The 12,044-nt window shown below is 35.8% G+C and overlaps 1 protein-coding gene across 2 annotated transcripts in view; it reads left to right on the plus strand.

Annotated features, from left to right (window-relative positions):
* Positions 1-12,044, plus strand: part of SMARCC1 (SWI/SNF related BAF chromatin remodeling complex subunit C1) — a 151,021-nt gene that overhangs the window by 71,334 nt on the left and 67,643 nt on the right. For both annotated transcript variants that reach the window (XM_019632499.1, XM_019632493.1), the window contains exons 14-18: positions 327-398; positions 2,785-2,898; positions 3,522-3,675; positions 4,371-4,484; positions 9,618-9,677. In XM_019632499.1, coding sequence (XP_019488044.1) covers positions 327-398; positions 2,785-2,898; positions 3,522-3,675; positions 4,371-4,484; positions 9,618-9,677 — 514 coding nt within the window. The remainder of the gene's footprint in view (positions 1-326; positions 399-2,784; positions 2,899-3,521; positions 3,676-4,370; positions 4,485-9,617; positions 9,678-12,044) is intronic.

A 12,044-nucleotide genomic window follows, 5' to 3' on the forward strand; every position in this document is an offset into this window, starting at 1 on the left:
TGCTGCTCAGAGCTCTCGCTCCCAAGCCAACTCTTAACCAACGAGCCACTTGGCCGGCCCTAAAATCTTTAGCTTTCAATGTGTTGATAGAATTTTTTGAGTTTGGTTAAAGGAATAGAAAAACCACAGTAAGGGGTGAGAAAAGGAAAATGTTCTCTGATTTTATTTTATTTTCTAATACATAGGAACTTGTGCAAGCTGATTAATTTTCGCAGGTAGTACAAAATTTTGATGTATCAGTTTTACTTTGAAAATTAAACTCAGCTCAAATTTTAAGATTTTTATTTTTCAAAGAGTGCTCTCAATCCCCTTTTTTTTCTTTTCAGTATTCATGTGATTGAACGGCGTGCTCTTCCTGAATTTTTCAATGGAAAAAACAAATCCAAGACTCCAGAGATGTGAGTGAAATGTGAAGATGTAATCCTGATACTGTTACATACTTTAGTGGGGCAGTGTTTAGAAAAATTGTTTATTCGTATGTGTTTGGCAGCAGGGTCTTAAAGTACACTTCTGAATTCATCTTTGCTAATGTGTGGAAGTTTATAAATAATCTTATTCTGTTCAGAACAGTGTTCATATCTCTGCTGTACAGATTCTTTGCTTCAAAGGAAATCGTTTGATTTTTTTTTTTTCCTCAGCCTTGAACTACAATACATGTCAGCTCTTGGCAGCTAAAGATTGCATTCATTAACAGATATTCACTAAAATGAATTCAGGTTTCTTTCTCACAATTCCCATGTTGTGTATACATGTTTGTTATGGGCTATAGATATTTATGTATAATGTTCTAGGAGAAAAAGGAATCTTTATCTTACTTTCCTCATGAATGACTAGTAATTAAAAGAATTCCAGTATGATGGTATAACTAACTACATATGAATTGATCTTAATTGCATAAAGTATTGTTGTGCTTTTACATTGAAAATAGAAAAACTTTTATTGGAAGGAAGAAGTTTGTCAGGACGTATTTTTGCCTTTGTCTGGTGACCCTTAAATACACACTTCTGGAAACCCTTGCCTCTAAAGCAGCGGTTCTCAACCTTCCTAATGCCACGACCCCTTAATACAGTTCCTCATGTTGTGGTGACCCCCAACCATAAAATGATTTTTGTTGCTACTCTATAACTGTAATTTTGCTACTGATATGAATCGTAATGTAAATATCTTTTTGTTTTCCAGTGGTCTTAGGCGACCCCTGTGAAAGGGTCGTTCGACCCCCAAAGGGGTCGCGACCCACAGGTTGAGAACCGCTGCTCTAAAGTAAATCTACGCCTATCATATTTTAAATCTCTTTCTATGTATTATCTTCATAGTGTTAATTTGTTGTCTGTTACACATATGTGACTGTACAGATACATGTCTCTTGTTTAAATTGTTAGGGAAAGATAATTTTCCATATACAGCACATGGCATAACAGAGATAATTGAATACTATATTCTGGTGGTAGATAGTTTGAGATTCTAACTTTAGATGTCAAAGAAAAATCCAGCCTTTTTATATGAAAGCTGTAAGGAGTCATTTGGAACCAGAATCAGAGATTTGGCATGAGAAACCTTGATAGTCTTTCCATCTATTGAGACACAATATATTCTTCCAGCTAATTTGCTTATTGCCAGCATTTGTAAGTAATTATGGCCCATGGGAGTCTCCTATTTAAAAGCACAACTTGAGCCCATTTTACTTTGTAAATTCACCTTTCAGTGTTTATCCACCTGTGCTTATACAGGACCCATTTTGAACATTATACCTTTTCTACTCTGATGTAGCTAACCTCAAGCTGCCAGACTTTTGTTTTAAGTATTTTGTGGCAGAAATGCTTGGGTATGTTGTGGAATCTGCTCTGACCCCGGATCTGTTTTTCTCTTCTTTGGATACGTTCTTGTCTTACCTCTGAGTTTGGCCTTATGGCTTCTACTCGTTACCTCGCTGGGATCTCTGAAACACTGCCAGCCAGAGGTACATAGCCGTGTCAGAGCCAAAGCCACATGTGGCTCTAGGAAGAGTATAGAAATTAGATGCAGTGTAGGTTAAGAGCACTACGCTGTCTGTTCCGAATTCTACCTTCCCTCTTACCAGCCTGGTGGTCTAGGACAAATTCATTAATCTCGCTGTGCTTCAGTTTCCTGTTCTAGAAATGGGATGGTAATAGAGCGTACTTCATGGAGAGATTGGGAGAGTTAAGTGAGTTACTGCATGGGAAGTACTCTGAACTATGCCTGGCACACAGTAAATGCTACATAAATAGCACAGTAGCCCCCCCTTATCTGCAGGGAATACGTTCCAAGACCCCCAGTGGATGCCCAACACCGTGGATATTGCTGAACCCAGTTGGCCCTTTGTATCTGTATGTTTCTGCATCTGCAGATTCAATCAGCAGGATTGAAAATAGTATTTTCCATTCGCTGTTGGGAATACCTGGATGCAGAGGGCTCACTGTAGTTAGGGAGAAAGCCTGAGTAACTGGGTGGTACTTTCAAATTATGCAAGCGATACCATTCATCTCTGATCAAGTTTGTATCTATGTTACTTCACGTTAACTTTGTCAAATTCCTCTATTTCCTCCTTATTGTTGGTATATGTTAATAAATAGTTATTTTGCATTTTAGGGGTTCTTAACCTGAGTCACACTCACGACTAAATGCTCAATACAGTATCACCATTATTTGTTAGAATGTTGTGTTTTTGTTGTTTGGTTGTGAGGAATATGCAGATTTGGGGCTCTGTGAGTTATGTTTCTGAAACAATGTGTGCTTCACCTTGTGAAATTTGCCATTGCTTTCTAGATACTTGGCATATCGAAATTTTATGATTGACACATATCGTCTAAACCCCCAAGAATATTTAACTAGCACTGCTTGTCGGAGGAACTTGACTGGCGATGTGTGTGCTGTAATGAGGTAAAAAGGCTGACTTTCTCAGACATTTCATTACAGGTGGTTAGTGATACACCGCTGTCTAATGTTTACTTGGTTAAACTGGGTGTTTTCTGGGTTAAAAAATACCTCAATCTTATGTCTTTCATTTAGGGGTTGAATATTTGTAATACCTTCGCAATTTTTTCTCTGTTGAAGACGTTATAATCTTTTTATTTTATAGTCAAATTATAAAATGAACAGGGATGTAGAGTGGATTGGGATAGGGAGTGGATAAGCTCTGTGCCCCAGATTTATCTAAAGAAACAAGCCAAAAGATGTATCTCCTTCTGTGAATTTGGTCTGTGTGTGAGTACTTTCACCATGGACCTAAACAGGTTTTTGTTCTTTCATTTCTGTGATTGAAATGAGTAGGCTTCATATTAGGTCTTGGGGTGGTGCAATATTATCAGCATTATTTTGAGTTTGTAGAAATTGTCCATCTTGCAACAAACCAAAATTGTCTGTTACTTTGCATTGGTTCTTAGCGTACAGAGAAAGTTTACTTGATTTTGTTGTTGTTTGTTGTTGTTTTAATGAGATATGATGATTATGAAAGAGATGAGGTACATTTTTCAGATTTTAACTTTCAGAGCTTTATTCTTCAGGGTTCATGCCTTTTTAGAGCAATGGGGGCTTGTTAATTACCAAGTGGATCCAGAAAGTCGACCCATGGCAATGGGACCACCTCCTACTCCTCATTTCAATGTATTGGCTGATACCCCTTCTGGGCTTGTGCCTCTACATCTTCGATCACCTCAGGTATATTTATTAATGCTGCCTTTTCTTCAGGTTGCATGGTAACAGATTACCACTCTAGCATTTGTATTTAGGGACTGTTATCATCATCGTGTAATAGTGCTATTTCTTACCTGGTAGGTTTTGTTTGTTTTTATCTCTTATAAATGTTTGAGTCCATAAGACTATTTAGTGTTTAAGATAATACTTTCCCATTAACCCTGACTGGGCCTTATCCTATCATGTGTTACAGATTTGCTTTCATGCATAATGATTCCCTTTATCACTTCTATCATCAAAGACACTAATAAACAAGCAGATTGTTTAAATCTCTTAAATTTTTAAAACTTCTCCCTTCTTAACATTTGGAAAGTGGACATCCATACACATGATCTTGAAAGGATTATTTCGTCAGATTATGTATAGTATTAAGTTGGAATGATATGAATCTAAGCTATAAATTGCCCTCCATTGTGAAATGGAAGATTATATATAAGAAAATTTCTTATCTGTTTTTATGACTTAAAAGAGGCAGAAAAATGTTTCTTTTATGTTGAAATTTTGTTAGAAGTGTAGTGTGGAGGTATGGGTATTTATTATTTTGTAGAATCTCTTATCAGGAGTGGTTTTAAGAGCCTGTATTAAACAATTCTTTAAAAACTTCTATCCCCTTGACTTTGTAGAGGTTAATAGAGCTGTTTGTCATTTATCTGACTCAGGTCCCTGCTGCTCAACAGATGTTAAATTTTCCTGAGAAGAACAAGGAAAAACCAATTGATTTGCAGAACTTTGGTCTCCGTACTGACATTTACTCTAAGAAAACCTTAGCAAAGGTAAGGATTTTTGTTCCCTAGACACACATGGACTGCATTCCAGCATGTCCTCTTTATCCTTCTCGCAAGGAGCACCATTTTCCATAAGAAACTTAATTGATTTTCTGTGGTGTAAGGAGGTGAGCTTTCTGCTTAGTCTGATGGCATTTTATAAAATAATAGTCACTTATTTTAATCATTTTTTCTGTATGGTTAGAAGATAGGTATTTAAAAATAACTATGGTTAATATAGTTAAAGAGAGGAAAAATGAAGAATTTCAACAGGGAATTAGAATATATAAAAACAATCACGTGTATAATGTATAATTGAAAACCATACCTGGAATTAAATCGTTGGATGAGTTTAATAACAGGCTGGATACAGCAGAAGATAGGGTTAGTGAACTGAAACTGAAGGAACAAGAAGTTGGATGAGGGATGGAGGAGACAGGACAAAGAGAACAGAGTCCAAGAGACACGTAATATACAGTGAAAATAACTCATATTTATTATTAGAGATCTTATAAGAAGAGAAAACATGGAGTGGAAGTGATATTTGTGGATGTAATGGCTAAAATTTTTTCATAACTAATGAAAAGATATCAACTCACAAAATAAGAGACTAAACAGATCCAAATTTGGATGCAGAAAAAACCACACCCAGGCACATTATGCTTAAAAACTAGCATCTTAAAAGCAACCAAGAAGAGTGGGTAGGGATGGGATTGGAGATGGCCACATTAAATTAAGAGGAACAATAATAAAACTGATATCTAACTTTTCAGCAGAAATGAGAGAAGCCAGAGAACAATGTAATAACATTTTTAAATGCTGAGAGAAAAAGTGTTACTCTGGTATTCTATATCCAGTAGAAATACCTTTCTAAGTTGAAATTGCAGTAAAGACCTTTACAGACTGTAAGAAAATTAAAGGAGTTTTTCAGGATGAAGGGTAATGATCACAGATGGAAGCACACGACTCTAGGAAGGAACAAGGAGCAGGGAAAAGGGTAAATGTATAAACATAAAGGAATACCGACTTTGTAAACTGATCATTTTGAAGGGTATATACCATGTAGAAATGACAAAAAGAGTAAAAAGACAATACAATTAAGTGGAGTTCAAATGTTGTATAGCTTTGACATTATTTAGAAATGTGATAAAAATATTAATTCAGGGTAAGCTATGAACATTTGAGCATTTTGGGGAGGGGTCTGGATCTACATGGAAGAGTAAAGAGTGCCAGAAGAGGTCAACATGTGGGTCAGTGCTAAGAATGTTGCCCCATTATTTTTAGTTTTTAAAGAGGATAATAGACTGTTTAAACCCAAAATGATAATATAGTGTTAGGTTTATACCATGTAAGCCTCATACTATATGTGAGGTGCTCAAATATTATTTGAAGGTACGCTGTGACAAGTTTAGAGGTGACTACTATAAATCTTAGAGCAACTATTCTAAGTCATATAACTACTAAGCCAATAATGGAGATAAAAACAGAATAATACTCCATAACAAAATTACTCCACAAGTGTGAAGGAAATGGGAAAACAAGGAATATATGGGAAGAGTAGAAAATAGCGAAGTGGTAGATTTACATCTGACCATAGGTATAATAACAATTATAAATGGTTTTAATACTCCAGTTAAGCAGCAGAGATTATCACATTGGATAAAAAAAATCACATATAAGCATATGCTGTCTATAAGAAATCCAGTTTAAATACGAGGACACTTCAAATATAAAAGTAAAAGAACGGGAAAAGACATACCTTCTAAACATTAATCAAAAGAAAGCTAGAGTCACTATATTAATATTGTTAGACATCAGAACAAGTTACTTTACCAGAATTAAACATAAATACTTCATAATGATAAAGGAGTGAATTAATCAAGAGAACATGATTATCCTAAATATGTATGCACCTAATTATAGAGTTTCAAAACACATAAAGCAAAAACTGATAGAATAGCAAAGAGAAATAGGCAGACAATTGTAGTTGATTTCAGTAATCCTTTCTCAGTAATTGATAAAACAAGCAGATAGAAAGTAAGAATATAAAAGACTTAGAAAAAGACTATCAACCAACATGGCCTATTTAGTATTCATAGAAAACTACAAAAGAGCAGAAAACACATTCTTTTAACGTTCACAGGGAACACTCACCAAAGTACACCCAATCCTGAGCCATAATATGTTCAAGAAATTTTAAAGAATTGAAAGTATACGATGTGGTTGTATGGTTTCATATATGTGAAATAAATGTGGTTTTCTGGCCACAACAAAATTAAACTAGCAACAAAAAAAAATAGAAAAAATTAAATAAGGAGATGGTTATTTGAAAAGATTAATAAATTTGATAAACTTCTAGCCACAATGATCAAAGAGAAAATAGAAGACAAATTACTGATCAGGAATGAAGGAGTATATTATTATTGATTCTACATATATTTAAAAACGAATAAATACGTTTATTAACAATTTGAGTTAAAACTAATTCTAAAAAATGTGTATTTCATAATAATAAATAAATAAATAAATAAATAAATAAACAACAACTTGATGATAATATATTTGACACTGATGAAATGGAAAAGTAACAAAATACAAGTTTGAATGAAATAGATAACCCGATGTAATAGACTGAAAAACATCCTCCAAAGAAATTAGATCCTGATGCCTGGAACTTATAAATATTACCTTAATTGGAAAAAGGTTCTTTGCAGATATGAGTAAGTTAAAGGTCTTGACGATGAGGAGATAATCCTGTATTATCCAGGGAGGTGCTGAATGCCATCACATGTGTCTTTATAAGAGAGAGAGAGAGAGGGATTTGACAGACATAAGAGGAGAAGGCAATGTGAACTCAGACAGAGAGATTTGAATGAGGCAGCTACAACCAGGGAATTCTGGGGCAGCCACCAGAAGCTGGAAGAGGCAAACAGTGAATTTTCTCCTAGAGCACCAGAGGGAACGTAGCCCTGCTGACACCTTGATTTTGTCCCAGTGATAGTGATTTTGGACTTCTAGCCTACTAAGCTGTGAGAGAATGTATTTTTGTTACTTTAAGCCATCAAGTTTATGATAATTTGTTACAGCAGCCACAGGAAACTAATACACTTGAATAGTCTTATATCTGTTAAATCTATATGTAAACACCTTCCTGAAAACAAAACATAAGGCCTACTTGATTCCACTGATGAATTTGTACTAGCAAACATTTCTGGAAGAAATAATACGAATCTACATAAACTTCCAGAAAATAAAAGTGGAAGGAATACTATGATAGCTAAACATGTATACCCAGTCACCCAGCTTCTGGCTATAGAAACAAGATAAATGAGTTTTAAAACGAATGTATAAAAGAACATGCATGAGTGTCCATAGCATCCTTATCAAAGATAGCCAAAAACTATAAACAACCTAGGTGCCTATCAATAATATAATGGATAAATTGTGGTTTATTCAAGCAATGTAATATTCTACAGAAATGAAATGACTTCTTCATATAAAAATGTGGTTGAATCTCATTAACATAATAATGAACAAGAAGCCAGACCCAAAAACTAAATGGTTTTATTAATATAAAAAATTCAAATTCAAGATAAACCTATGAGCATGGAAATCAGAGTAGTGTGTACTTTTGTGGGTTGGTATTAACTTGAGGTTTAAAGGAGAGGGAGCTATTGGGAGTTGATTGGAGTGGTTGTTATATGGTCGGACAAGTAAAAGTGTATCAAATACACTTAAGACTTAGTTTATTTTACTGTGTACGTTATACCTCATTAAATACAAAATAAATTTCTAAAGTCATTCAAACATCGCATGGGCCCTGATGAGCTTATGCACTCTTCCATGAGCCATCTTTTATCAAGAGGAGAAACACTGACCTAAGCTGGGGGAATGGAGAAAATTGTGGCTGAGAAGTAGGGAAATGGTTGCTGAGGACCTACCCACTAATGTCATACATGCCTAGGTTGTACAGTTCTTCCCTATATTAGGGTTTGGCTTCTTCAGAATTTAGATGACATGTTAATGGGTTTTGTTCCTCTTGGGGTCCAGATCTGATGGATGGTCACTTCTGATGTTGATTCATTAAAAGATGAACCTTTGGCTGTCTTAAAGTAGCCATCAAGGAATCTGGGCAATATATTGTGAGTTACAGCTATGTGCATCTTTTCTTTCTCACAAATAATACCTTAGGACTTTATTTCTGTAATGCTTAGATTCCTCTTTTTATTCTCTAGTTAAAAGACTAGTATTTTTGGTACATTTTTTGCAAATATTTCAGAATGATGTGGATTAAATACCATGGAGATGAAGTAAATCATAATTTAGTTTTTACCTCAAATGTGTAACAGGTTGAATAAAATAAATTGAGAAACTATAGGTACAAACAAGAAAATCACACAGACTATAGAAATGTTTTCATTTTTCAAATTGTAATCTCCCCAAATAGATTTCTCAGAGAAGGGATAATATTGGGTTGTCGGAAATGTCATGACACATTTTTGCAACGAAAAACATTGAAAAAATACGTCATGACTTTTCCAACAACCCAATATATTAAAATGTGTATTTTGAATTAGTAACAACTACAGGTAAAAAATAATGTCACGTATACCACACATTCAATCCTCTACAAATCTATGAATGGAGCAGGGCCTGCAGATCAAGAAGTATGAATTAATTGATAAATTTTAATTTTTACCTAATACAAACTTGGTTTTCATATACCCCCAATGCTCACATGAATTATAAGTTAAGGGATTCTCATGGAAACGGTGATTTGGGGTTTAGGGAATCACTGGAGATTATTTTAATCGAGAGATGTTAAAAATGAGATTAACATGAACTTGTTGCATTTGGAACAAAGAATGTGCCTTTGTAGCTTCAAAGGGTATTTTCAAATACCAAAATAATAGAAATACTATGTGTAAATAGTCTATGAGTTTTTGATAGACAACAAGAAATCTTTGAAATTGGCCAGCCTTTCTCTTGGAGGTTTAGGTTCCTTAAGTGTTTTCTTCTGTCACTCAGGTACTTATTTTGGTGGTTTGCATGAAACAGCCCCCTGAACTTAAAAAGGAATCCAGCTGAGCTCCATTTTCAGCCTTTAGGAATGAGTAATAATTTCTGGTTTTGTTTCTTTAGAGTAAAGGTGCTAGTGCTGGAAGAGAATGGACTGAACAGGAGACCCTTCTACTCCTGGAGGTAAGCAGATTAGTGGTGGAGCCCCTGCATCCACGTGTGAGATAGGTGCCAAGCTTCTGTGACAGGCATTTTAAATACACCTTTGGAATTTATCCTGAATTTTTTGATCCATGTAATGAATTTTAATAGAATGTTATTGGGTCGTTATTGTTTATCATACTTAGAGGTGACGTGCTGGCTGTCAGGAGAGATCAAGCCTGGATGTGTGTTATTTTGGCTCAGGATGGGTTTTTTTTGTTTGTTTGCTTTAAACCTATTGCCAGCATAAAACAAATATCGGAGCTCTGCCAAAAGTAGTCTAGTTTTCTAACTTTCCCTCCAAAATTGGAAGATCTGGCGATTCTGGGGCATCATTCCCACACAGCAATAATTGGCTGGCCTTGCCTAGCAGATGTTCTTTGAAGTAGAGCATTTCTTCAGACTCCAGTTTTTCTTAACCCACCTTAGTCCCTGTAAATGAGTTCCTTAGTGCTTGTATACAATTGAGTGTACAACCTCTATATTTCCCAGAAGGATTCAAGAGAAGTAGCTAAAGATATCTGCCATTGCAAACACTGTTTGGTTTATGAAAGTAGAAGACTGGTAAACCAGTGATAATGTGAGATATCTCTGTCAACTAGTTTACTGAATGTTTATTTGGATTTTTTCATATTTTGGAGATTCTTGCAATTCTAGCAATCATTTCTACACTAAAGGGTAGGAAATAGAGAATATTGGGTTCCATCAACCATTTCTGAAGAAGGACCATTTGTCTTTAGTCATAGAACAACAATTGTTCTGGTACGATGAAGACTACGTGACACTACTTAGTATTTGTAGGTAGAAGGTGCCTGTGAAAGCTAAATTAAGACCAGATGAGTAAGTTCATTGTTACATCTGCTAGCAGTGCTCTTGCCTACAAGCAACAGAACGTCTGACCAGCAGTAGATTAAGTCAAATGGACATTGCTTTTTTTGTTCAGTTGGATTGGTAATTCCAAGATTCATTCCATTGCTCAGTTATCAGCACGTCCCTAGTTTTCTATTGTGTTGTTCCACCTTCTTTAGTTGTCCACGTTCTATGTTCTCTTCTGGTCACAGGAAGGCCAGTTAGTTCCAGGCCTCACATCCCCATTCAAAATAGGAAGAAAGTTGGAAAAGGCACCTCTGAGGACTTTCTTCTTGGGCTCTTAGAGAAGGATAAGCTTTCCCAGAAGCCCCTCATCAGACTTTCCCTTCTATTTTATTGATCAAAATGGGTCTTCTAACCTCTTAGTACTGTATGTGATACTCGGAAAACAAGTAACTGGCTTGCTAGTTTCAGTTAGGGGGTCGCCCTGGAAGAAGTTGATGATTGCTGCTGGTGACTTACAGCATTGTTTGTAACTAACTGCTGACAACACGATTTATAACCATGGAATAGTGAGTTTACAGAGGAAGAGACTCCCTTTCATTGGAGTGTTCCATCTTATCCAAATTTGTATATCGTGTGGAAAATATGCAAGTCAGAAATCAAACATCAAATACAAGATTAGGTTAGGTCAGCAGTTACCAAGCATTTTGATCTCAGGATGCATTTACACTCTCAAAAATTATATTGAGGATTCCAAAGCGTTTTCATTTATGTGAGTTGATCAGTATTTTCTGTGTTAAAAATTAAAACAGAAAAATATTTGATTTAAAAAGAACAGTAAACCCATTGCAGATTAATAACATTAACACTTTTATGAAAAATAGCCTTTGAAAAATAAAAGATATTAGTGAAAGTGTGGTGTTACACATTTTAGCAAATCTCTGTATTGTTTGGCTTAATAGAATACAACTGCATTGTCATATTTGCTTTTCGATCAGATACGTTCTTTTAGTTTTATTAAGAAAATCTGGCATCACCTGCATGTGTTGTTGGCAACAGCAAGGGTATCTTAATGGCTTTTTTAGATAATTACAGATAGTCTTCTTTCATATTACATTAAAACTTGACCACTGGTAGTTTCTTTTTTATTTTTTAAAGATTTTTTATTGGGGAATTGGGGGGATGGAAACAGTGCTGGGGAATTGGGGGGAGGGGAACAGACAAGTTGCTGTCGTTTTGTTCTTCAGTCTAGTTGTGGAGGACGTTGCTTCACTGGCCCAAGTTGGCACCATCATTGCGCTCTTCCCGGGCGAGGCAGATCAGTCGCCAGCTTCTGGATGGCCACTCACTGCGGCTGCTGGCTGCTCATGGTGGCTGCTGGCCACTCACGCTGGCTGCTGGCTACACACGGTAGCCCATGGCAACCCACTGAGCCTATGTCCTAGGCATTAACTCACGGCAGCCCAGCTCCAGGTTGAGCTGTTGTTCAGCATCTTAGCTGTGGAGGGCAGTGTCACTGGCCCTCATATGTGGGAT

This window comes from Hipposideros armiger, unplaced genomic scaffold (assembly GCF_001890085.2).
Source record: "Hipposideros armiger isolate ML-2016 unplaced genomic scaffold, ASM189008v1 scaffold_18, whole genome shotgun sequence".
Classification (NCBI taxonomy): Eukaryota; Metazoa; Chordata; class Mammalia; order Chiroptera; family Hipposideridae; genus Hipposideros; species Hipposideros armiger.